Source organism: Juglans microcarpa x Juglans regia, chromosome 5S (genome assembly GCF_004785595.1).
Source record: "Juglans microcarpa x Juglans regia isolate MS1-56 chromosome 5S, Jm3101_v1.0, whole genome shotgun sequence".
Classification (NCBI taxonomy): domain Eukaryota; kingdom Viridiplantae; phylum Streptophyta; class Magnoliopsida; order Fagales; family Juglandaceae; genus Juglans; species Juglans microcarpa x Juglans regia.
In genome coordinates, this window is record NC_054603.1 from 4,289,738 (window position 1) to 4,317,187 (window position 27,450).

General features: G+C 33.3%; 2 protein-coding genes across 2 annotated transcripts; one reads left to right on the forward strand and one right to left on the reverse strand.

Moving 5' to 3' along the window:
• The first annotated feature begins 4,786 nt into the window (after positions 1-4,786).
• Positions 4,787-5,862, forward strand: LOC121266815 (CASP-like protein 1C2). The gene is made up of 3 exons (XM_041170645.1): positions 4,787-5,204; positions 5,340-5,442; positions 5,559-5,862. Exons 1-3 carry the CDS (start codon positions 5,044-5,046, stop codon positions 5,778-5,780), a joined length of 486 nt encoding a protein of 161 aa, XP_041026579.1. The 5' UTR covers positions 4,787-5,043; the 3' UTR covers positions 5,781-5,862.
• A 3,639-nt stretch (positions 5,863-9,501) lies between these two features.
• Positions 9,502-19,064, reverse strand: LOC121266816 (probable ubiquitin-conjugating enzyme E2 24). Its single transcript, XM_041170646.1, has 10 exons — positions 18,634-19,064; positions 15,597-16,765; positions 15,305-15,377; positions 13,747-15,185; positions 12,082-12,219; positions 11,303-11,713; positions 11,147-11,210; positions 10,881-11,020; positions 10,342-10,653; positions 9,502-9,981 (listed from the first exon to the last, which is right to left on the reverse strand). Exons 4-10 carry the CDS (start codon positions 15,172-15,174, stop codon positions 9,736-9,738), a joined length of 2,739 nt encoding a protein of 912 aa, XP_041026580.1. The 5' UTR covers positions 15,175-15,185; positions 15,305-15,377; positions 15,597-16,765; positions 18,634-19,064; the 3' UTR covers positions 9,502-9,735.
• Between the last annotated feature and the right edge of the window lie 8,386 nt (positions 19,065-27,450).

Sequence of the window (27,450 nt, forward strand, 5' to 3'; positions counted from 1 at the left end):
CTATAATACTAAATTTAATATTTAATATACAATGAATTTTTTTTATAAGTAATATGATGAATTATTTATATTTTAAATAATATTTTTAAGATCTTCCTAAATTGAGACACAAAATCCGCATTGAGATCTCATTTTAAGTTGTTGTAAATATAAATTCACAAAAATTGTATTTAAAGAATATAAATAAAATCTCATTTTATTTTAAAGTTTGAAAAATTTTATATAATATTTTATATTTTATTATATTATAATTACGAATGACTCACTTAGATCTCGCTTTAGGTCTCAATTTATATTGAGCAGCCCATGGGTGGATGCATCATTTTTCAGCTGGCTTATAATTAGGGTGAGATGCGTGCGCCCCCGCTGATCATAGGGTGGCGCCACCGAATTCGAGCCATCCCAATTGACAGCGCATCTCATTAACACATTATTCGACTTTAGTTTCCACGCACTTCGTACGACTGAATAGGGCTGCCGTGATACTTTTTTAAGTCCCATATTTTGAAAATAGACATAAAATTCTTTTTATATTTTTTTATATAATTATATTTGATATAAATACCTTTATTTTAAAATATGTTTGTAAAAAATGTTATAAAAATAGTTATACATGTATCATTAATCTTTTGAATATCTCAATATATATTTATAAATACTAATAAAATATTTTGAATTAAGATGTTTTATTAGATTTTAAGAAATGAGAGAAAAAATTAAATAAAAAAATTATTAAAAAATTAGATTTTGAAATTTGAAAAATTAATTAATTTATTTATTTTAACTTAAAAAAGTTGTAATGATTAAGTAATGATTATATAAAAAAGTTAAAGATTAAAATTAAAAGTATTTTGTATTTGAGTGATGCTTGTGAAAAAAATATATGAGAATATCTAAGAATAATCAAAAACAGTTGTGTTGTCAAACGGATCTTAAATCTTTCTAACAATAATACTTTTAAAAACATCATTTAGTTATTGAGAAATGATATTTGCAGTTATAAAGTGTGTAGATGTTAGACATTCTTTTTTTAAAAAAAATAAATAAATATAAAATCCGCATTACTCAAATAAAAATAATGATTGATATTTTGATACTTTCAAAAATTGAAAATAAAATTGTGCTAAAAGTTTAGAGGATCGCAATCATGAATCATGCGTGAGTTTCTTCTAATTAGTACTAACAAAAATTTATAATTGATGAAAGTATTCCCTATTGGCCTACCGGCCTTTCTTCTCGAAGCGGACACGTTGTAGATAATAAATATTGAAATAAAACTTCGATGGCGAGATTTTGATAGAAGGAATGGACCGCAACATTGACGTGAATATGAACAGCAATTACGCGACCGTATTACGCCATTGGGCTTGTCAATTGGACACATTTGAAGAGGATATGTATTCTAGTCCTCCATTGATATAAGAGGTAGATAAATCATATTGGTAAATATGGGATTTTTTTAAAAAAAAATTGAATAAATATGAAAATTATATGAAGATTTTAATGTTTTTAATGGTATACCCTATTTTTTTAAAAAGAAAAATGCACGATATTTATACAAAAAATGATTGTTTCTAATATTACTTATCTACTTGTAGATACGACACACGAACACACTCCGTCAGTATGAAATTAACCCGCTGCCTATTTGCTTCACCTACCGATCTTGTTTACATTATAATTCCCCATGATCACGCAATTAAATATTCAAACTTACAACGTAAAATGAAGGTAAAAATGATTACAATTTGAAATTATAAACATGACAATTGACATATACATTATCATAAGTTTAAATGAATAGTGTGAATGTAATTCCGTTTGAAATTAAAAAGGGTACGCATGTTAATAAAAGAGTGCATTCTCATTCAATTTGATCTTTTTCACATCTAATTAAGAAAAATGATATTTGCAGTTGTGAAGTGCGTAACTGTCATACAATCTCTTATATAAAGTGAATAAATATGAGACTTACATGAAAAAAATTTATTTTTTAATAATAGACCCTATTATTTTTTAAAAAAATTACGTAATATTTATATACTTTATAACTGTGTAATATTTTACTCATTAATTAATGACTGTTCGAACTTCAAACTTATCCATGAACTTTTCATATTGATGATTATTACAGATATTACTTCAGACTTGCGTGAACTCCAAAAAATAAAAATAAAAAGGCAGGCCCATACCTTAAAATGGAAGGCCCAACAGACGGCCCTAATTGATTATTTACCAATTAGCTGGTTGGCCCATTTATGACGTATAAATGAGATATATATGAACTCAATTCACATACCATTATACGCTTCACCTACTACTTTTAAGTTCACCAGCTAGTCTTGCAAATAATCATTTCAAATATTTAATGCTGCTTAAAAAAATCACATGTACATCTGTCGACTCTTATTTGAAGTTATTCTCATATTTAGAAAATAAATTAAAGGTTATTTTTGTCATCTACCACTAGCAATATTGCTAATGAAGCTATCTTATTAATGTATTGGATGTGTCAATAAATGAATTTAGGTATGTACCTTTAAGTACAAAACGACACATTGTACGTGAGTCATTGGCGTATCCCTGCACGGCGTCGTTCCAGTGCTTCATCAATAAGGAAGACTGAGCTACACATGTACATGAACATGCATCGTAAATTCATAATGATCATATAACGAAGAAGTTTTCTTAAAAAAGAAAAAAAGAAAAAAAAAAAAGCATCGAATACGTTCATGTGGAGTGGAGGCTGGAGCTAGCCATGCACCTATAAATGTCTGGTGAAAAATAAATTTGAAGCTGACTTTACACTGACACTTGTCGGCCTCAAAAGATGTTGAATAATTAAAAATTTCATAGTTTAAAAAATGAAAAATTCTATTGGTATTTTCATGCATGCAACACATATTTACATTTTTTATTTTATTTTATTTTCGTATTAAATGTATATTATATAGATGATGAGTTCAAAAATTTAATAAATTTAAGAAGAATAAAATTAAAAAAGTATTTTCAAAAAATTTAAAAAAATAAAAAAAATATGGTGTATAGTGTGTGAGAATAATGAGTAAGAAAACTCTTTAAAAATATATAATTTTCCCATGACTATATAGATTTATTTGATTTATAAGTTTCTAATTTATTGATAATTAATTTGATAGTAAAAATATGTCACATCAAATATTGATAATATTGTACGTGTCATGTACCGATCTTATAAATATCAAAACTTCAACAAATTTATTCAGGAATATGTTGTTCATGTTTGGTGTAATGCGTATGACTTGAATCCATTTTGACAAACAAAGGATGAAATTACTACAACTAATTAATTAATAGATCAAAAGAAACAAAATCCCTACTGGAGCGGCCTCAATCTATCAACCCACAAAATCTGAAATTACTATTTGTCTTAAAAGATTTAAATTAAATTAATAATTTTATTATTTAATTTATATGTAAACACAAAACAGTACTCCCTCAATTAGAGAGTAACTCTCTCTCAAACCTTTTGATCGGGCCATTAATACTTGTTTAATTAAGGTTTTATTTATTTATTTATTATTGTTTTTCGACTCATGTGAGATGCATGCATGCGATCACATAGTCAGTGTGAGGCGCCACATAAAGTCGACATGACTTTGAATTTGAAAGATAAATTTTGAAACATATAGAGAAGAATTTGCCCGGCATGCATGCAGGTAGCTCTAGCTTTATTTATGGCAATTGAAGGGATTTCAACCACTACATGTCCCAGCTCTTCTGCTAAATTAAAAACTATTACCACCCAACCCATCTGCCACGTTCAAGAACCGTACTAACTGCATATATATATATATATATATATATACATGATCTGTGATCATCAAGTCCGGCCATAATAAGAAGCCATAATTATTCATGTTCAGACCTGCTATCACCCGTACAGTTTATGCGGGGTAGTTGGACGAACCAATGAGAAGTCCTTGCTGGCACCAAATATATAATATAAGAGGAATAATTTTACTATCCTCTTCAATTTGTCTTTTTATTTTAATAATTATTTATTTATTTAATTTATTTTAATAATTAAGAAAATAATTACTAATGTATTTATATTTTTTAAAAATATTTAAACATATTTAAATAATATTTGAAATAAAAATTCAAAAAAAAGAAAAGTTCAATTTGCACTAAGCAGTATACAAAGTGAGTAAATACAGACGGTAAAGTAACACCACTTATATAAAAATAGTTTTATATATACTTATAATTTTTACTTATACTTTTATTTATAAGATTCATTTTATCAATTTTATTTTTAAATTCAAATTTTAAATTTTAAAATTTATAATTTACAGCATATTAATAACTGATACGTAAAAAAATAAATTTTGTAAGTTTTTATTAACTAGAAATAATATTTTTCGCTAAAAAATCTTTCAAAACTTTACACGTTTGAAGTGATTATTGGTGGACTCTTAATTTCCGGTTTCATTATTTGTCTGCATGTATTGTTTCTTTGCTCAGTGTTAGAGACATATTATTTTAAAGTGATCGATGCTACACAACTTTATCAATCTCCACATATCATATTTTTTTTTAATTTTTAATTTTTTTTTAGTTTATTTTTTTTAAACTAATTTAATTCTTCTATTCATTATTCATATATTAAATATTTGATAAAAAAAAATAATAATAAAAATTAAAAAAAGTGTGATATGTAGAGGTGGCATGAATATATATAATAAGACGTTGAGTATATTTTTTCTTTTAAACTCTTTCATGGCATTGCATTTATAGGGTTACCAAACCCTCTTGGCTTTAGGGTTGGAAGTGAAAATAAATTGCGCCCCAGTATTTCTATATCCTAGCTGTGTCCTTCCAATGCACTTGAACTCCTCACTCCACTCTTTTCATCCAGTATTTTCTCCGCTAATTTTGAGACCTAGCTTCCCGGCCAAGAGAAAGTACGTACTTGCACGCAAGTAATTATACCCATTTTCTTCATTCACTTAATTTACTCGTTGAAGGTAGCTCGATCGACGTCGATCTCCGGCGGCCATCATGATCACTAAGACCTGGAAGATGATCTTCACCCTTTTGCTAAGGCTCCTAGCCTTGACTGCAACATTAGCAGCAACCCTAGTCATGGTCACAGCTCATGATTCTACTGAAGTCATGAACTTCACTTTCAAAGCGAAATACAGCTACGAACCGGCCTTCAAGTAAGTTTTTTATTCGATTTTTAGGCTGCAAAAATAGGATTTATGATGATCAATATCTGTCTAGCTTACGGATCTTATTTCTCACTAGTACTACTGATATGATTTCCAAACAAATATATATATATATATATATAGGTACTTCGTGGTAGCAGAAGCAATTGCAAGTGGGTACAGCCTGATTGTTCTCTTTCTTTCTTCAAAGAATTCCTTTTCGCGCTTGGTTATGATCCTAGATATGGTAATGAGGCCTTAAATACGTACATATATATGTTATTTATGCTCATAAAAAAATTTAAGGGAAGTATATATGTTTGTTGTTAATGATTATTAATTTTATCTTTCTGTATTTTTAAGGTTGTAGCGATGCTACTGATCTCAAGCGTGTCGGCGGCGATGGCAGTGGCTTATGTGGGAAAGAAAGGGAACATCCATGCCGGTTGGCTGCCGATTTGTGGAGAAGTTGCTAAGTTTTGCAACCAAGCCACTGGTGCTCTAATATCAGGTTTTCTTGCTGCAATAATGTATTTGCTTCTTCTCATCTACTCTCTTCATGATACTGCCTACTGGATGTCCTAGTTAATGATCATCTTCCCTAATAATTTCCCTCATGTGTAAAACCTTAAACAGCGTTACATATCCAGCATAGAGATTTTTTTAATATATATATTTTCTTAGGACATGAGTAATTAATTACGATCCTTTTTTTAGATACTGTTTAAAGCTTTTATATTCGAAAGACTCATGATTTTATGCACTTATATTTGCTGAAAGCTCGCAAAGTAATCAAGGAACGTTTGGTACGTATACGTAGAGCAGCATTCCTATTCCGTTGCAAATAAATCACGGCAAGATAAAATACCTTAGCTGAGATTCACTATAAGAAAAATTATTATTTTTGACCGATTATATGCGACAAGAATGACTATTTATAATTAAAATAAATTTATTTTGATAAAAAATAATTATTTTTACAAGAAATAACTCATCACAACTGAACAATTTTATTGTAGTGATTTCACTAAATAAATTTATTCTAAAGTACATCATTGACAAATTGAAGTATTTCCAATTGATCAAAGATCTTGGCAATTGTTTGATGATATTAATATTGGAATTAGAGCATTAATAGCTGTGGACTCAATAAAATTTGACAAAAATTTAGTTAGAAAATTTATTTTTATAAATTTAGCTATTCACTTTTTAATAACACCATATAATATTTTTTAAATCTATTACTATTATATTAAAATATTAATTTTAAAATTTTTATTTATTTTAATTTTAATTATGATTTAAATATTTATTCATTTTAAAAAAATACATATCATTATTATTTTTTGGATCATGCTACAGCCCCCGCTGGAGCTCCCCGCTCCAGCGGGGGGTGTAGTATTATTTTATGTGTTTATTTAAAGTAATTTTTTATATAGAATTTTTTAATATTTTTAAATATTTAAAAAAAATAAAATAAATTTAAAATATCATTAAAAAAATATTTTTTTAATCAAAAAGTAAAAAAAAAATATTAAAAAATACTTCCTTAATCACGAAGTAAAATAAAAAATTATAAAAAATATTTTTTTAATAATATTATAATATTTTTTATTTTTTAAAATATTTAAAATTATTAAAAAAAATTATATAAAAAATAACTTTAAAAAATACATTAAAATATACTGCTAAACCCCAACGGGAGCTCCCAGCCGGAAGCTCCAACAGGAGGTCTAGCATTTTCCTTTTTTTTTTTTCATTACTAAGCCAACAAGATTTCATTACTAAGCCAACAAGATCTCTGTTAAAAACTTAAAACTCTGCTTTTGTTGGACATCAAATACTTATAAAAGAAAAGTTTATAAAATAGATATTAAAAATTTTTCATTGTCAACATCAAACAAAATAGTGATCATAACAGATTCAGGATGTGTACTAAAAAGCTTCGTCCCAGACAGGAATTCGGCGTGGGATTGAAGCTCACGATACGTTTGTGGATTTTCTTTATTGGGCAGTGACAGAGTTATTACTCTTTTATTATCTATTTATTATTTAATATGTATTTATTATTTTATTATTTTTTAAAGTATTTTTTTAACATCTTTAATTATTAAAAAAATAAAAAAATATATATAATTTTATTAATAGTCACTTCTTTAATTATTAAGTAAAATAAAAATTTAAAAAAAAATTAAATATAAAAAAATAATAAATAAATAGTAAGAAGATAATAACCTATCATTTTCCTTCTTTATTTTCTCTTCTTGCGGGGAGAGTAGCAGACAACAGAAAAATGAATTATTTAATCTAAAATAATATTTAGCCAGCCTAAGGGGTCTGGTCCCGTCCTGATTTAGATTTTTTTAGAGTTTTTGACTTAATTTCAAGATTTTAGACATATGAAGCTGCTTCACAATATAAATATTCAATAAAGAGTTCTTGATCGAACTCTAAATTCCGGAGAGAGAAAGATAAACCTATAATTTTTTTTTTAAAGAAAATGTCATCATTTATCTATTCATCAAGAGAAACTTACATTTATGATCAGATATATGTGGAGATATTCCCATATCAACCATTTGGAACTCTACCAATACACTACTAGACTAGACTTCATGCTATTGGGACTCTCTACAAGCAAACGTCTAAGAGATAACATTCTGTCTAAACAGAGACTCAACCTTACCTTTCAAAGAAAAGGAGAACTCAATCTCTACTGACAAACCGCTCAAGAGACGAACACCTTTTTTATTTTTACTATACAATAAAGAAAACAAAAACGAAAAAATAATAGATTACAGTTTAGATCAATTCCATTAGATTTTGATGGCGCGTGAAAGGCAACAAATTTGTCTCTTTTTAACTACAAAAGTCAAGTTTGAAAGATCTGGTGGTGGTGATTCTGGTGATCTGGCATGTGTGGCGCGTGAAGATCACGCACAGTTGTGAACGGTGTGTGAGGAACACACGCAGTGATTTAAGTAAAACTGTCACTATCTTTCAAACGATTTTGCAGCCTGAAAGTCTTCTTGTGCTGCGTGTGTTTCTTAAGAGTTGTTAGAAAATTATGGATCTAACTTTTTCGGTCTTGAGGGAAGAAAAATAAACTAAGAAATGAGAGAAGAGAAAGAGAAGGAGGAGGATAAAAGAGAAATGAAAGAATGAGAGGGGGAAAGGAGGCGAGCCCCCCTCTTACGAAATTCAGATTTGAAAGTTTTTTTTTTTTCTTTTTAGAGTGAGAGAGATAAACCTATGAAGTTGCTTTCACAATATAAATATTCAATAAATAATATGCGATCTATTTCATATTTTTATCCCTTAGTCTTAATCCTAGAATTTAGTAAAAAAAAAAAAAAAATATCAAAAGAGTCCAACCTGTCTGGTCCTACGTTTTTTCAACCAATGGGCAAGACGATGCCATAAAGGCAAATCTTGACAACCTGTTTAATAGATTGTTACGAGTCGTGAGATATTGTCGTTGGAACCAACAACAGTAGAGCATATATTGCGATGGATGTTGCTAGAATCATCATGAGTAGATTGTATTGGAGAGGAATGACTTGGTCAATGTGAAGTTGTGAACGTTCCTATCCAGTATCCTACCCAGTATCCTACCCAGGGGCCTTATTAGAACATTGTAGGCTGAAGAATTCCAGTAAGTCGGTAATACATCCTCAACTAAAAATTACAGTTATTCGACAACAGCCACGGCACATTCTCTTTGAACATGTTCTGATGAAATCAGTTGAAAAATGTTACCTAGTAAAAAAAGCATGTTATAAAGCCTCACATGTAGGTGTGCTCTTACCAAAAATTATGAAATAATGAGGACATTAATGGCGGTTCTTTAGCGAATGGCAATGGACACCCAAAAAAAACTTAAAAATACAAAATCCTCTGTTTTCTGTCCAAAAAAGAATGGGAGGGGCTGGGGGTTCTGTGGGTTGAAAAATTCTAGACAAAAACCCCACACTCCTGCACACCACTTAAACATGTGATTTTACTCTTTTACCCTTATATTTCATGATTTTAAGTATGAAATATTAAGGTAAAAGAGTAAAATTACATATTTTTAAGTGGTGTGTAAGAGTGCGATTTCTGTGTAGCACGACTCGGGTTGGGTTGGGGTTGATTTTGTGGATGTTAGCTTCATGATAAGAAGATGTGAAGCTCCAGAATCCAGATTGAACATGAGGGACCAGCATTGGGCTCCAGATTGGATAAAGGATCAGCAACTATTTGCTTAATTTGCAGTCTTATAATAACCTTATCAAGAGTTACAGATCATGGAAAGTCATAATAATCATACACACCAATCCAAACATGGCTTTTTATTTCATATTTTGAAAGTCTGAGAGCCATAATTATTAAGAGATACAACACAGCCTTACCAATACATATTTTCACAACTCACACAATAGCAACATATGCTAAGCATGGCCAATCTTTGGCCAAGCATGTCTTTGGTATTATACAGATATAGAAACAAGATAGAAGTCTTTGTATTGCAATTCAGCAGTACCTGGATTTTAGAGAGGAATCATTTTTCGGGCTCAATGAACTGGTTGCAATCTATACCCTTGTCAGAAAATGCCTTCACAAGCTTTGGCAAGAGCTTAGCAAGCATGATTTTGAACCCGGTAGAACTTCCCTTTAAATTTTCACCCTCAGTCTTTCCCCATCCTATAGCATAACCCACCGGAGCTCCTTCCATATATGCCTTACAAGCACTTATAATAGACTGGGAACATCGCCTGAAGTGTTCCTCCACCAGTGCCTCGAAGTGCTGCACCAGCAAAAGTTGAACCTTGTAAAGTGATGTTTAACTACGCCGAAGACAAACTCAAAGGTTCTAATTAAATACAATCATTCTCTTTTGAAATAGGGTTTGGTCATGTAAGTTGTCAATCTAACTTTTTTGTGACATTCAATCTCCGGGGTATCATGTAAGCTTTGAAAGAATAATTTAATGGAGGCACCCTTTTCATGGATATCTCTCCCATATGAATCCTCCAAGTAGATTCATTGTAGAAAATGGAACATATGCAATTGAAGTCATTGCAAACAATAAATGATTGAAAATCATGTGAGACTCAAACCACCACATCGATAGACTGAGTTGAGCTTTGAGAACTAATGGTTGTACCTTGGGGGGATTTCGTAGTAGATATAGCATGGACTTGCACGTGACAAGGAATGCATTTTCGTTGTAGCTTACTGAGTTTTTCTCTCCCTCAGCTCTTCCAATCTGCTTTTCATACCCCGCCTCATTGAAATAAGGCTTATCATTAAGCACGAGGGCCTGGAGCGAGAGAAGAACCTGAAGAATGGTTGAGCTTCCTGGATTCCATACTTCAGAGCCTGTACCACTCCATGTATTGAGAAGACTAAGACAAACCTTTCCAGATTCATACAAGTTAGGGTTTACACGGAGACCACCGGAATTGTAATGCACCACCTGCATGAGATTTCATGTCACAATAACAGCATAAGATTCTTTTTGGATATAAAATAAAATACCAGTCTTTTTTATGAGTGATTACATGCGTGTATATATACACAACAGATTCATGCATGGACTGTGAACTTGGACACCCACCCTCTTTCAATTAGTTGGGCACTATTTAAGTATTATACCGAGCACAAAGTTATTAGTAAGCACATTAAAACTATGAGAAAACTTACAGGTGGTTGGTAAGGATAATCCAGGGGAAGGAAAATGTCAAAGAAGAAAAGCCCATCATGATATGGAGTTCCAGGTGCGCCAACAATGGCTGCTCTCAGTAGATCCATCCTTTCATCAAAGACACGGACATAAATTGTTTCTGTGAAATCACCAAAGGTTTTTAAGTAATAGCACAGTGAACATGGTTTGCAAAATTTGCAAAAAACCCCATCCAATTTCCAGAAAAAAAGAAAATAAAAGAATGGAAAAAGACAAAAGTGCTAACCAGGAAGATCTTTCTCTAGAATGCTCCATTCTTGCTGAACCTTCTTTAACCAAACTCTTTTTACCTATAAGGGAATTGAAAGGGGAAAACAATGATCATTCTGATTGTTTGAAAATATTATCTTCTACATTTAGAAGGGTAAGCCACGTTTCTTGCCTGAGACAATGCCAACCCTTTATCAGCACCAAGAAAGTGATGGTCTGAGCAATCACCAACCATATCAAACCATCTAAACTGATCAGAGTTCTCACTGGCTGTTGAAAATGGAATGGCTTCATCACCCTGAGTTTCTTTAACTTCATGATCTAAACTTTTCTTTCTAAATGTCTGCAACAGCTCACAACTGTCCATCACTTCGTTCTCATGGAGAATCCTAGATTCATTTCCATCTTCAGAAATCAAGCCGGATACAACTGGGCATGAAATTGAAGTTGAGCCAACAGATCCAAACAGGTTTGTCACAATGCTAACGAAAAATTGAATGGCAGCATGAGGAAGGAAAAAGAAACCAAACTCCCATGAATGCTTTTTGCAATTTTCACCAGCACCATCAGAATCAAATAAATCCTGTGTGTAAAAAGTGCTATTCAGATCACATGGAGACAGTTGCGATAACACAGTTTCTTTAACAACTTCCAGAATCATATTGGAAATATTAAAAATCCCCTCAATTACTATTTTCGAGTGCAGAAAGACAAATTTTAAGACAAAATGCTGCTCATATCTTAAGATGCACTCAGTCTCAAGTTAGTCTAGAGTTCTTAATTTTAACGTGCCACCAATTCTCCCACTTTGCTCTACATAACCAATCAATTTATCATTTTTTAAATACTGTAGTCACCAATTAATCCAGGGCATTGAAATCACTACTCCAAATCTGTTTGTACACTATTTGACAAGTGCGTCAGAGAGAGAGAGAGAGAGGATGGCTTTACCTTTCCTGTATGGTTATAAGACTCTTTGTCATGTTCAATCATCTCTTGATTCGATTCCTCAACATTTTCTTCATAGAGCACAGGAATTGCAGTTGGACCTTCATATTTATCCATCCGAAATATCTCATCAGGTGTAACCTGTAACGATGGCCAAAAAATAATTTGAAGAAGTTGCAATCCCTAATTCATGCATTGAACAAGAATGTAGTAATCACAAAATGGGTTTCATAAGTTGCTGAAGTTGGCTGGATATCATAACACTCGCTTAGTATGGGTGTCTGCATTACCACATCTATACCTAATCACTGCATCTTAATGAAAGCTGGAATGATGATCCAAATCTATTGTATCGCTGCCCGAATCAAGAATAGACATGCATCTCCCAAATAATTATCATAAGTGGCAAAATTTGGTCTTAAAATGTTACAAGGTCACCTAGTTGGTTGTTTGCAACTATTAACTCTACTACAGGATAGTGTTGTTTCACTAAAAGTCGAACCCTATCCTACATTAATGAATGCTTTCCTTTCCCCCTGGATAATTTATACAAAATTTTAAATTTGGAGAAATATTGTATGACAATACCACATTGTCAAGTTAAAAATGTCAAGAAGATATAATAAGCAAAAGCCTCCAATAATTCATTAAAAAATCAACAGGTCATCCATATTTCACAGGAAGGCAGAAGATGCATCAGGCAGTGGCATTTTTTTCGAGTTCAGTGCCAGCTCAATGCCAATTACCACCAAAGTTACTGAAAGTGTTTATCAATGTACAAACATAACAGTTTTGAGGCATGAGCTCCAGAAGGGGAACAGATCAACCCTAAACCAAACTCAAATTGGATTAACAATGGTCACAACTCAACCATCTGTAGTAGGGTGGAGAAAATTTTCAGCCCTATGAAAACTAAATTTTCAAGCACACACCAAGTATATAGCCTGTCCAAAAACAGGGGAATGAATGGTGGAAATTACCACCTAAGCACAAAATTTTGGGAAACGATATCTTCATGCCATTTTTGTTTCTTCCACACCACCAAATATGGAAATAGTGCTACCCAGTTAGTTTTCTTAAGCCAGATAATTATGTATGCACACAAGGACAAATTTATCAATGATATACAGAAGAAAACACCAATCTGGTGAAAGATTCCCTGTAACGACAAGCCAAACCTGACTTCAATTAAAAAAATTCTTGTTGACCCCATCATAAATCCCATTTAATAGACAGTCTTATTTTTTAAGTTTACATAAATACTCTCAAAGAGTGATTCAATGACCTGTTCTTGTGAAGAAACATTGTTAGACCTGATTAAACAATCTCCCAATATAATGCAAAACTTGCTGAATTCCAATACTAGCCGAGTGATTCAAATGACAACAGGCCTCACATTTTCAGCTCTCTCATGTATCTCTTTCTTAATGATTTTTCAGTGGTCGCATACTAATTAATTGCATGACACTGTGCAATCTTAGTTTGAACATATCCCATTTGCCTAACACAATCATCTGAACTTTTCCCCTTCAAATATAAAAAATTCCGAAAGTAATTGTGCAGACTTAGTCCTAGTCACAACGGTATCTTATACAATCAACAAAATCTCAACTACAAGTGATTGAGTACATGCATGCACAAATAAATATTTAGATGACTATATCATACCTTGGTTTGCAAACCAGTAGCCCATCTCACCTCAACAGAACCACCTTTGAAGCCTGTGACATTGCCAATACACGATAGGTAAGACTTATCAGGGTATTGGTTCTGATCCATGTTGCATTTCAAAGCAGCCTCCTCACCCATGCAAGTTTCTGAGGTTACATCATCTTTATCGTCTGAATCCCCAAACTGGTTCTTGACTAACCTAAACACAACATCACCAAAACAATACGAAAACTCAGGGTGCTCAACCAATTCATAAGCACTCAAAGTTTCCTCCATCATGCCTCCATCCAAATTACTTGCTTCACTCACAGAAAATTTTTTCCACTGCACCCTTACAGTTCGTTCCTTTGCATCCACAGACTGCACAACACCCCATCTGTGGCTGCTAGACATGTGTGGATCCTCACAAGTTCCCTTTTCCAACACAAATTGTTCAGGCAAGAATTCACAATCGTTTACAACAGTCATAAGGAGTAAATTTTGCGAATCAAGTCCAAAAGAGTAGCTGCCATCCTGCCACACAACATCGACTTTAGTCTTTGTCTTCACAATCACAAAGACCTCATCTAAATTTGAGTTCCTTGCCTTAAATACACTTGCTAAGTTCTTATGCTCTTTAATCAGCTGACCAGTAGAGTGCTCCTTTTCACCCTCACTGTCAGCTCTTGGAAGTATGCACCAGTCACCAAGCTGCCAATTTGCATATGAAAAACAAGACAACAAAGTCAAGTTTTTCGGATCCTGCAAACATGGTGGAGTAGGCAAGCTCAAATCACTACCCAAGGGAGCAGATGCAAGCCAATCCACATACACCAAACCTGCTTCCACACAGCAAACAGTTCCTTCATCTTGATTTTGCCTCCAAGTACCACGTAACCAACTAGCTGGTGTAGAAACATTTGATGGCCTAATTCGCACTCTCTGTCCTGGATAATACGGATACTGTGAGTCTTCCAGTACATCATGAGAAATTGGCAAGACTTTCTCTTGGTCTATCACAGTGACTACACAGTTTACCCCATCATCAAGGTTAACAGTGACTTTGTCAACTACTTTGTCAACCCTTCCAAGCCAAGGCCCACCAACCACATAATCCCCAACTGAAATGGAGCGGATCTTTAGAAGTTTCTTGGAATTTACATTTTTTACTGTTTTTCCCCAAACACTTTCCAAATCTACCAACATATCAATGCCAACCACTCTGCCCATCTGTCCAGATGGATCTGTTACGGTGCCCACCAAATCCCCATGTATAAATCCCCTCTCAAATGAGAGAAACTCATCAATTTTCCCAATGCTCTCCTCGAGGCTTGACAAGATGCTGCTAGCCTGCCCACCATATAAGTATTCAGTTTCCTCCTGATCCTCACTGCTGCCACTTTCACTATAACTCTCCCAATCAGAGTCATTTAGGAACACATCCATGATTCAGATGCCTATTAGAAGATACGATTACAACTCAGTCTAATAGCAATTGCATAATTACAAGAATAAAAAGGAAAGGCATCAACAGAGAAGAATTAGAGCCTATAGTCTATTAGGCAGGATCTCTCATCTCAGCTGAAAAAGATACGGACTCACAATTATGTTTTCCGGTAAGCCAGCTCAAATTCCTCAGCTGATCTTCACTGAATATCACAAGAACAAGATTCTTTTAGGAAGTCAAATATCTTCAAAGAAAGCACATATTCCTTAACATTTATAAAGAGATACTGGATTAAAATCAAGACTTAACCACATTTCTCTTAATTGACATGACTTTGAACTACTTAGGATGTACTTTTAGATTGTAATACTATAACAATAGTTACCAAGAAGAAAATTAAAGTAGGGATAGAGAGAGGTACCGTAATATTTTTCCCCTTTTAAAGAAACTGGAGAAGTTGACAGTCTCGCTCCTAATTTGAGCTCGCTTTGTTAATATTTATTGCCTTGAGGATGAGTAGTTTGTAGTTGTTCCAAAGGAAGATAACAAATTGCAGATTAATGCGCACACACACACACACACACACACACACACTAATTGACGATGATATCTGATAGTTTGTCTATATCTCCAACCGGATATGTAAATTGCTAACACTGGAGATCTGCTGCCAAAGGAGATTTGCCCTATAGAGATAACAGGAGTCGAGTTACAACCCCAAATGCCAAAGGAGATTTGCCCTATAGAGATAACAGGAGTCGAGTTACAACCCCAAATGCCAAAGGAGATTTGCCCTATAGTGATAACAGGAGTCGAGTTACAAACTCAACCCCAAATGCCAAAGGAGATTTGCCCAATGAATGGACAGAAGTTCCCACTAGAAGAAACTTCTGAAAGAGACTTTCCCACTGCAGAGGAGTACAAGAGCTACCATTGTCAGATCTACCCCACAGATGATATAGAAGACCTTCAGAAGGAAAAAAATGTAATTGCAGGAGATATTCCAATAGCAAGGGTGGAGTTCCAGTTAGACGGATGAAAATGATGAATTTCCAACCAAACAACTCTGAAGTCACCCAACTGAAGGAATCTTTAGTAACTTTTGCCAAAGGAGATTTGCCCAAAAGAACTGGATCTTCACAAAATTATGCTAAGCAGTTTGTTAATCTTGAAATGTATATTGCCAAAGGAGATTTGCCCCAAAAAATAACCAAAGTTTCTGTCACATTATCTTCTGCCGAAAGAGATTTGCTTCATGTAAAGAGTTTGATTGACCAACTGAAATCCAAGGTCCAGATAAGGTGAGTCATTTCACATAACAGGATACCAATTGTAGATATATCTAGCAGCTTGACTGACAGAAACTCAGTTGCATATTGTTTGTCTCTGAGAGCTATCTGAATAAGCACTTTAAACTGAAGAAAGCTTCTCTAAACAGCTTAACATCGCAATTGAACCTGAAGCAACACCATATCTATAGCGACTTTGAAACAAACAGGATGCTGTCTCTGACAGAACTATCAGTGTAACCAAGTTTCAGAGCTAAAATGCAGAAGAGCTTTTCTAAGCAGTTTTACATTTCCACAGAACCTGACAACACAAAAGCTGATACTAATAAGTCCTTAAAAACTTTTAACTATTGACAGAAAATAGAAGCAGCAAAATCTGAGAATCCAGAATCAGTTAATCTGATTGCTTCTACCATTCTTTCAAAAAGTAAACTCTTATAAACTATAATAAAGATACCAAAAATGGCCATACAAGTAGACGAAGAATAAAAACTAGAGAGGTTGAGTACTGTTACATTTGATTTGACTTTAGACACTAATAAGCGAAAAACTAGTGTTGTTTGTGTGTAAACGATAACTAGCTAACCATTACCAGAATACTACAATTATATACATAACAGAATTAAGACCAGGATCTTTTTAGATACATACAGCTCTAAGATGTGTGCTTTTTTAATATATTAATTAATCGAATTAAAGGTTCACCTTTAAGAACAATGGATATGATAATATGTTAAAACTCTTTCAATGCATGAGCTTCATAATGTAACCATCAACTCAGGGTACCACAGAGGGAGAGAGAGAGAGAGAGAGAGAGAGAGCAGTCATATGGTATAACAAAATCAAAGTTGGTGCCCCACCATTTATATTGCATTTGAATTACGGATTTTTCTAGAGGGGTTTAATTTCAGACTCCAGGATGGATTGCTGGAAAATGTAGTTTTAACAACACGTGAAGGTTAAGTGAAAGTAGAGCAACTATTGAACAGATACTATACTTCAACCAAGTCTATTTGTGACAACACCTTTAACCTAATCATTGCTTTTATCTATCAACAAGGGACCGATTTCACCAAGATTAGTTAAAAAAAAAAAAAAAAAAAAAAATACACGATAGTGTAACTCTCAGTTGTCATATATCATTCAAGCAATTGAAAACATGAGCTAAAAATTCAAGTACCTAGCTCCAAAGTTTTCAAATGCAAATGAAAACAAAAATTATATACAAATCCAATTAGCCATCAATTTCATTTACAAACAAATCTTCACTCCATTTCAAAGAACGTCCTACAATGGCCTAGTGAAAGTAATCTTGACAAACTATAGTAACACAAGATATACCACCAGCTTCACTGCAACACCCTTACAAACTGTCGTGACAGTCCCGTTCGGTACCGCCACATTAGTTATTAAACTCATGTGAAGAGTCCACTTGTGTCAGGTGCCATATTAGTCTTAAAAACAAAGTAACTATTTTTTAATGAAAAACAAAAAATGTAGGGATGGCCAAACCACCCCAACCCCTTTGAGGTGAGCGCCGGCCACTGCCTCAAGGGAAGTAGTCAGCCACCCCAAGGTCCCTATTTAAAAGTTACTTTCGGCTATTTTGTTCTAAATTATTTTTAATTTTATAATTATTTACTAATGTAGCTTCGGTGACAAGTGGATTGTCCACGTCAGCGTGGCAGTGACACATGCGACTGGCATGTTAGTTAAGGTATTGTAGTGAAGTCGGTAGCAAGTCGCATGTTAGTTAAGGTATTGTAGTGAAGTCGGTAGCATATCTACAATTAATTTACTCAATCTATACGAACAACCGTGCCCCTCAAGAAACTCAAACGCCATCAAAGAGAACTTTTCCAAAGTCTAAAAACAGAGAACTTGCATCTTCTCACACCAGACTTCCATAAATATCACTAAAAGAACAATATTCCAAACTTATGCCCCTAAGAAATTCAAGTCCCACGAAGATCCAAAATATATAAAAAGTTAAAAGCATTTCCAATAATTCTACAAATTTAAACACCATATTGACCGAAAGCTTGTTGCTTGATTGTGGCAAAATTCAAGATAAAAGTTAATTCATTAATCCATAAACAACAAAAAAGAAAAAAGATGTTTAGAAAAGATGGAGATTAATGAAAAAAATAGAAGAACAAAGTACTGCACCATTGGCCACCTCTGCTATTCATTGGACCGCTCAATTTTATTATCAGCACCCAGAAAACAGCACAAAGTCTTCAAAAAGCTGATCAAAGGAATACCACCCAGAACATTACTGACCGAAAACGAAGCCGCACCTATGGTTTTCTTTACTTCAAAGTTTTCTTGTGCTTTATCGCTTCCTCTTTTCTCAGCCAACAGAAGAATTTACTGTTGGTCAAAGAAGGGAAAAGCTGGGAATTCAGAGAGGCGGAGTTCCTCTCTGAAGCCCGCCCTTCTCACCATAACCGAGCCTCCAAACCATTAGAGCACTGTGTCTCTGTTTCTGAGGGTTGGTGTGGCTTCCCGGGATAGGTGTGTCTCACTGTTTCTGTTGCTCTGGAACGTACGTTGTAGGTTCTGCGAGTGGGCCGCGCTTATGAGTCTCATCCAAATAGACGAGGAGAGCGTCTATTAAATGGTTTACGAAACAAGAATATACCAACAGTATCGGACATGCCGTAGCTGTTACAATCTTAAAATTAAAATTATGTTTTTTTTTTTTTTTTTTTTTACGAGTAAATAAAGTTTTGAATAATGTTAGATGGAGCCCGACGCGCACTCTTATTTTTTTAAAATAAAAATTATTATTAAAAATTAAAAATATTCAATAAAAATTTTATATTTATTATTTTTATTAAAAGAAGTAGGCAGTATTTATAAGTTTTAAAATTGTACGAATCATTTTTTAAGAATACTATATATATATATATATATATATATATATACAATTAAGAGCTAGAGATTGATATAAGGAAATTTCTATTTTGTGTTTATAGTTTAATTAATTTGTATATTTTTAGGAAAGAGAAGATTAAATTATTGGTTCTAGAAAGGGGCCGTGATTAGATTGTTGATTCTAGAAAGAAAATATTGTAGATTATATAATTCAAAAAAAAAAAAAAAAAGGAAAGTGAATTTTTGGAAAAAGAGCTAGAGTTACGAAAACTATGTATATTCTAAGATTATAAATGCCATATGAAAATTAAATAAATTATATATATAGTAGTACTAGAATTATGCCCTTTTTTCAGTTAAGATTATATAATTAATTTGATATTCTTATAATAAAACATTAATATAGATTGTTCTGTTGATGTATGTCAGCTAGCAAACCTAATTATATATGGAGGGTGCTAGCAGGCGGCCAGCATTTATAGTGGAGCGTACGGCTAGTTATAAATTTATTGTTTTTATTTTATTTTTTTTAAATATTTTTAATTATTAAAAAAATATATATATAATTTTACTAATAATTATTTTCTTAACTATAAAGTAAAAAATTAAAAAATTAAAAAAATTAAAATGCATTAATCTTACCGGTAAGATTGAAGGCTCCACTGACATTTTCCATTATATATATACAAGCACTTTTGGCGATGGCTGCTGCTTGCTTTAGTTTCCCACGATAATGGCCTTCACATGTTAACGTTCACGCACGTAAGTAGCTTTTAAAAGTTAAAAGGATCCAATGTTGCAAAAGAGTATATGCTAGCTTGATCATACATTAATTACAACATCACACGTTTTATTATTGTGAAATAATATTTTTCATAAACAAGGATATATATATATATATATATATATATATATATATATATGTGTGTGTGTGTGTGTGTTAAGATCAGAATCCAATTAATCAATAATCATGATGAATTCATTAAGCATTTAAACTCATTTATGCTTTACACGTACGTAATATGAACGGCCTTATTGATCATGCATGTTGTAATCATGATTTCTCTACAAAATAAATAAAAATCACGCATGCATGCATGCCATGAGGCGTTTCCGACTAATTGCCAATATATATATATATATATAAGAACTATTAATCCTGACTTTCTCCAATGTACGTATATATATAGTTCAGACAAGTAGTGTTTAATTGTTTCCATATATGATGGCTCTCCAGCTTGCACCATTTATTGATGCCAAGTGCATGTCTACTCCTGATCTTCTGGATATCCATAAAGAATAATACGAGAAAAAGATGTTGAATTAATGAAAGATGAAAACCGAAAACTCTTCTGATCTGTACAGGCTAAAGAACAAATACATATTAAGTACGTACGTGGTTATAAATAATTATGACATTGCTAGTGCTCGTTGAAGTAGGCCACTTTTTAGAAGCATCAATGGAAGTCATGCACTTTAAATTATTTCCATAAAGATGAAAATGACAAGTTTGGATCGAGTAGATATGAACACATATATCTGTATACATAAGCATACAAATTAAAAGAGAAGTACTTTTAACACAAATGCAAAATTACTGGTTTTGATTGCTTACAGGGAAGAAAAAGAATATAATATGGAGTCAGAAAACAAATCAGGCAAACTGGTTCTTTTTCAACGGTACTACATTTTCCTTAGGATTATGAAGATCCTCTTTTATGTACAATCTTTTGCAAAACGAGGCACGGCATGTATACCTTGCTGAAAAGACATATCATACACTTAGCTAAACACACGTTGCAATGAAAATGACAGATTCCTAATTACTGCATGCATGCAGTGTATGTACTTTTTATAATCCATTATATGCTTTTCTTTTTGGTGGATCAAGTTTTAATTCTAGGAGTGCGTTTTGCCATGTAGTGCATGCCCTCATGAATATGCATCCAAATTCATGTGATCTGAACCAAAGACGTTTTCACAAATTAAGGACCAAACCACGTACGTACAAGCTGATCAGATCTGAACTGGGATGTTTAGTAATTAATCTATTTTTGGTAAGTATTTAAAAGTGACATATATCCGAGGAAAAAGTTACGATCGAACGCCTGGTTATTATGATAGCCAGCCATGCACGATATTTACACTAACTTAGTAGTACTGTTGCACAAATTTTGCGAAGCCAAACTGATAATCATGATTATATACAAACAAGCTTAGCAATCAAGCACTTGTTAAGGTACGTTTGAAATTTCAAATCATTTCAATTTTTTTAAATTTTGATATAAAATATAATAAATAATTTAATTTTTTTAAATTTTAAAATAATAATATTATTATTAAAAAATAATATTCTAATAATATTTTATCATCTTAACTCAATTTAACTCAATTTAACATTTAAATACAGTCTAAGCTCGCATGCATGCATGATTGGTTCTCTGGTGAGTAATACTATTCATACATAACCTAGCTGCAGTACTGCACATGGTTTGTTGGAACTTGGCGCACTCAATTTTCGTCTCCAGTACTATACGTACTCATATATATATGTCCATACTGTATTTTTATTAGCTAGCATTTGGAGTACTGTATATATATACCATATATATATTATGAGAAGGGGCTTGCTAGCAACAAATGTTTTGACGCACCAAATCGCTTATCAATATTTACATAATTTTTTTTTATTAAAAATAAAAATAAAAATAAAAACAAATTTTGAGAGAAGAATGAGGTCTCATATCTCACGAAAATCATTTTCGTCTTCAATTTATACTGTTTTATTAAACGAATGCCTTACATTTAAGATCGATATGCGGTTTGATGCATGAAATCACTTGCAAGAAGACATTTCCTTATGAGAAATGCACTAGTCACAAAGTGATTGCACAAGAGTAATTCCACAAACTAATTTAGCTTGATTTGGTTTGTTAGATTGTAAAGTTAATTTTATTATAAGATAAATCTGCGAATTACATAAATCGACGTCAATTTGTGAAATTATTTTTGTGTAATCTCTTTGTGGCTGTACAGAAATCGACGCCACCAGCAGCCACCGACGCGAACTGATCGACCGCATCAGGAACCAGCCGAATTGGTGGAGAACCAGTAGGCGTGTGGTGGCAATTTGAAGAAACCGACGTTCAACTGTTTGGTCCGGATTTGAAGCTGGACCAGACCACTGAACCGACCGATATAATAAAACTTTTTTTATTTTATATACCCTTATCAAAACGACGTCGTTCAACTTAAGTTTAAGTAGAACGACGTCGTTTTATAACTATAAGTATTACAACAAATAATGGAAATGACGTTGTTATGTATTAAACTAAACGACATCGTTTTATTAAGAACGTAAGAAAAAAAAATAGTCATTTTGAGATGCGTCTTCTTCTTTCCAATTTACTCTGCAACTCTCTCTCTCCTCTGTAACTCTCTCTCTTTCTCAGTCTCTCATTATTTTCTTAGTAGATAATCGCCGCTAAGGGAACCGACGCCGATCGAGAACTGTCAGAGAACTGTCTCGATCGATTTTGCCCAAAAACTGTGCGGAAGCTGTCAGTTTTCACCCTTAAGGGCAACGTCTCTCTCTCGCGCGCGCACAAAAAAAAATTTGTGATTATAATGAACTTTATATATTGAGAGCATAGTGAATGGTGTGTGTTCTATATATATATATATAGAGAGAGAGAGAACACATAGATCACAAGCAATTTAATGTAAAAAAGTCAAATGGAATTATTCATTTAAGAATAATAGGGTACCAGCTTATATACAAAGCGCTGTATAGCAGCTGGTACAGCACAATTAGGATCCATCAGATGATCAGATGGAGTTCGAGTTCAAAATATCCAGAACTGGCTTATCCCTCTCATCGTTATAAGTGGCAGCGGTTGGCAAGATACTGCGCGCTCAAGGTCTTTATAACTGGCACTTTGCTCGGTAAAAACCTGTTCTTTGAGAAAACAATAGAAGCATATTCTACCCAATACAAGCTGCATGTTGACGATGACTAGTTTCCACGCACTGATCAACAACTCATGACATACAATATGCGTAATTATTGTCAAATGAGCTATGTGGTATATTAGCACAGTACTAGAGATATTCTCAAAATCCTCGGAGCCTTATACCGTTGAACGTGGATACTGATGATCTTATTATAATTTATCTACTACTTTTCACTATTCTTCCATGGAAAATCGACACATGGTGGAGGGCTTGATCACTCACAAAATGGCTGTCACATGCATCGTGTTCTAGATGAGTCACAAAAAGTGCATTCAGTATCTCTCTCTCTCTCTCTCTCTCTCTGTAATCTCTCTCTGCTAGGCAGCCTTTCAGAATATCTCGTTATGAGAAGAACATGTTTTTCTATGAACTTTCTATTAACGTATCTAACGTACAATAAAATCATCTGAATTGATAAATACCACGAACACATGATGTAAAAAGTGTACGGTAACGACAATAAAAGTAACCCATTTATGGCTCAACTTGAAATTAACAAATATTGGAAGAGATTTATACGTAATTCTCCAGTTAGCGCACCAATATATTGCAAAAGGTTTTATAAGCCTAGCTAGATCATCATGAGTATCTTTTCCTGTGACTGTTGTGGAGGCTAACGAACAGGACAAACAATTATAATTAATGTGATCATCTTGTTTATTATAAGTGGATCATCCGTTATCTTTAAATGAAAGGGAAATATTTATTTAAAAAAAAAAATAGAATCATGATGATCAGAAGGATCAGGAGATCCACTAGGCCGGAGCGAGACTAGGCGCATTACCTTTATTTAATAAGAAAAAAAAAGTTCCTATAATTCGAAAATCTTAATTAATAATTACCCATTAACCAGTCGCATTATAAACCACTAGCTAGCAGGATCGATGGAGATGGTACTGCTGGTCCAAGAGATTAGGTTACATTTGAACGTTGAAGTGAGTTGAGTTGAGTTGAGATGATAAAATATTGTTAGGATATTATTTTTAAATATTATTATTATTTTAAAATTTAAAAAAATTAATTTATTTATTATATTTTGTATTGAGATTTAAAAAAATTGTAATAATAAATTGAGATGAATTGATGTGAGTTGATGATCCGAAGCATATAGAAAATATGGAGAGTAAGGAGACTTCCCATGTTCAAGCATGTATTATATCAAATGTTGTTTCCTTGAATTAGGAACCTGATCTATGATGAAGTTATATAAACAATAAGCCTCGTATGAACCAACCCTAGCTAGCTAGCTATTAGATCATGGCCTCCATAAAAGTATACAAACCTGAACAATGATTCATTTTATTATTGCTTTCTGTTTTTGGCTCAAAATGAATGTTTATTTTCCCTGCCGGCCAGTATGATCCACTGCTACAGATCATCCACCCTTTTGCATGTCTAATAGTACTGCCCATCTTTGGGATCGGACCACCATTCCTAATTCATTGGATGGTTGCTTCGTGTTTTCAATGGAAGAATGGTATTGGTTTTTGTAGAGGCCAGTCTACGCATTTGGAATGCTGCCTCATTTGTTTTTTTTTAGATAATATGAGATGAGTTGAGATGAAAATTAAAAATTGAATAAAATAATGTTAGAATATTTTTTTTAATATTAATTTTATTTTGGAATTTGAAAAAGTTTGAATTGAGATTTGAAAAAATTATAATTATTAGATAAGATGAGATGCGTTGAGATCAAATCTGAAAACAAACGAGGCATAAAGCTACAATTTTTGTATTCATAATTCAGAAACAAGTGTAATGCTACGTATAGTCGTGGAGTGTGCAAGCGTCGTGCAATCGCTTTGAAAAAAAGTAAGGTCTATTATTAAAAAATTAATTTCCTTTTCATATAGATCCCGTATTTATTCACTTTTTTCAAAATGATTGCGTGATGCTTGCACACTCACGACTATAAATATCATTTCTCCATAAACAAAAGACGTTCTCCACAGAGCACATAACTCCCTCTATACCCAATAAGAAGATCGATGCCCTTGCTTCAATTTGTTTTGCAGAAGATTGAGAATTGCCCATTTCAACTGCTCAATCATTGTAAAAGATGAAAAGAGCTTGTGATATGATGCACAGGTCTAGCGACCATGTCAACGTGTACATATACGCGCGTATATATATTTATAAGAAATCTCTCTCTCTCTCTCTCTCTCTCTCTCTGAATTTTCACCTCTTGTTTTAAGTGGTCAATTGCCGGCCTAATGTTTTGAGGAAAAGACCAAGGAGTGATACAAGTCAAATCAAAACCCCACCATGTTCTATCGAGCAAAAAGGAGAAGGTGTCTCTGATCGGTAAATGACAGTGACATACAAAGTGGAAGCTGGATGGAGCAGCAGGCATGCTTATCGCAATCTACAGCGCTTAATATTAAATAAAATACAGAACACTACTTAAATTCTGGACATTATTATTGTTAAATGGTGCAATGGAGATCTGTTACGGCCAAAGTGAAAAGAAGTGGACAAAACTATTGTGACAAAGAATTCCATTATCATAATCATATATTAAATGAAGGTGGGGAGAGAGCACAGAGATCACCAGTGCCAGAGGGAGGGAATACCATGCAAGTTTTCATATATAGTTTGTTGCAGAAAGGGGGAATGGATGGGTGGCCGCCAAGAAAGCGAGTCCACTTAGAACCACTTCGCTTCATTGAATGGGATATCCTCCAATTACTAAACCCATGAATCACAGAGAAGGTTTGGACTTGAATCGGAAGAATCAGAGAGAGAGAGAGAGAGAGAGAGAGCAAAACCCATAAAGATGGGTTATTTGAGGGGGTCCGCAAATGACCTATAAACAAGCCCCACCTGTCATAGGGCATTATTATTTATATTAATATCAATCCATCGAGAGAGAGAGAGAGAGGAAACACTATTTTGGAGAATAATCCAAACAGTATAAAGATTATCTTATTTATTTCCACGCTGTAAATAATTAGTTTCCACACCATCACTTCTTATAAGATTTTTTCGATTTTATTATAGAGGAATGATGTTGATTGTTGAGGTAACCAACCATGATCTCTCGAATACCATTCCCTAGTTTAGTATTTAAAATTCCGTAACATAAAGTTTCATCCTAAGCTATTTGGCCATACGATGTGTATTAATTAATTTGTACGTCAATGCGATTGCTTTCGGTAGGGAGGAGTTGGAGTGGATGGGACTTCCTAGATCTAGCCTTCTACTGTTGTTGGAGATGGACTGCTCTGTCATGTCTTTATCCATATATTATATATATATATATATATATATATATGTATATATATATATCCCACAAATTTATACGTGGCCACATGTACTTCTTTTTAGTAGCATAAAACGTGTTGAAATCTGTTTTTCCAATTTCCATTCTGCAGAATTAGCCGATCCACGAAAGTGTTTTTCTCCATCCATCCATATCCATCTATTCATTTTTTCAGGTCTATTGAATTCCAGCTTTAGTCGAATCAACTGCAAAATGACAACGAGAAGTACCTCGTTTTGCATGATGCATGTTTGTCGACTCATATATGGCAATCATATATATGTTGGTTATTCAAACATGGCATAAAGTTTTGCTAATTCGGAAAGCAAAAGAGAGAGTTAGATCATATGATCCCATGAATTATCAAACACTTTTATCGGTCATGGGCTGGACGGAAATCCACAGGGCACACCCAAGCCGAAGAAAGACTATAAAAAGAGGTGAGAAGTAGTGATGGGAGCAATACTGTCTACTCTTAACATGTTTGTCACATTTGAGAGTATAATACTCAGCTTCCACTAGCAAAAAACATGCAGATCTAACCAGTTGGGAGTAGCTAATTATGGAGTCTCAAGCACTTTCAACGACATAGCTTAAATACTGGAAAAAAATGGTTTGAAATCAAGAGTCAATGGACACGTAAAGCACGACAGAGTAAATAATGGTAGTTGCTCCAATACGCACCACAGACACATTTCTGCCATCCTAGAACCACTTCTCATGAGCATAGATTATTACAGCTTGATAGATACAAGACATGAGGGTGTACCTCAAAACTCTAAGTTTCGATTTTGAGCCCATAAGTTTCTGACTTTGGAAGAATTAAAATC

What these genes read in the sequence shown, in the direction of transcription:
- LOC121266815 (XM_041170645.1), top strand. Translation starts at nt 5,044, where the DNA reads ATGATCACTAAGACCTGGAAGATGATCTTCACCCTTTTGCTAAGGCTC. An exon ending in AGCTACGAACCGGCCTTCAA is followed by an intron (nt 5,205 to 5,339) that starts GTAAGTTTTTTA and finishes ATATATATATAG; the next exon opens with GTACTTCGTGGTAGCAGAAG. An exon ending in TGGTTATGATCCTAGATATG is followed by an intron (nt 5,443 to 5,558) that starts GTAATGAGGCCT and finishes TGTATTTTTAAG; the next exon opens with GTTGTAGCGATGCTACTGAT.
- LOC121266816 (XM_041170646.1), bottom strand. Translation starts at nt 15,174, where the DNA reads ATGGATGTGTTCCTAAATGACTCTGATTGGGAGAGTTATAGTGAAAGT. An exon ending in CTTATAACCATACAGGAAAG is followed by an intron (nt 11,714 to 12,081) that starts GTAAAGCCATCC and finishes TTTTACACACAG; the next exon opens with GATTTATTTGATTCTGATGG. An exon ending in TCTAGAGAAAGATCTTCCTG is followed by an intron (nt 11,021 to 11,146) that starts GTTAGCACTTTT and finishes GTGATTTCACAG; the next exon opens with AAACAATTTATGTCCGTGTC.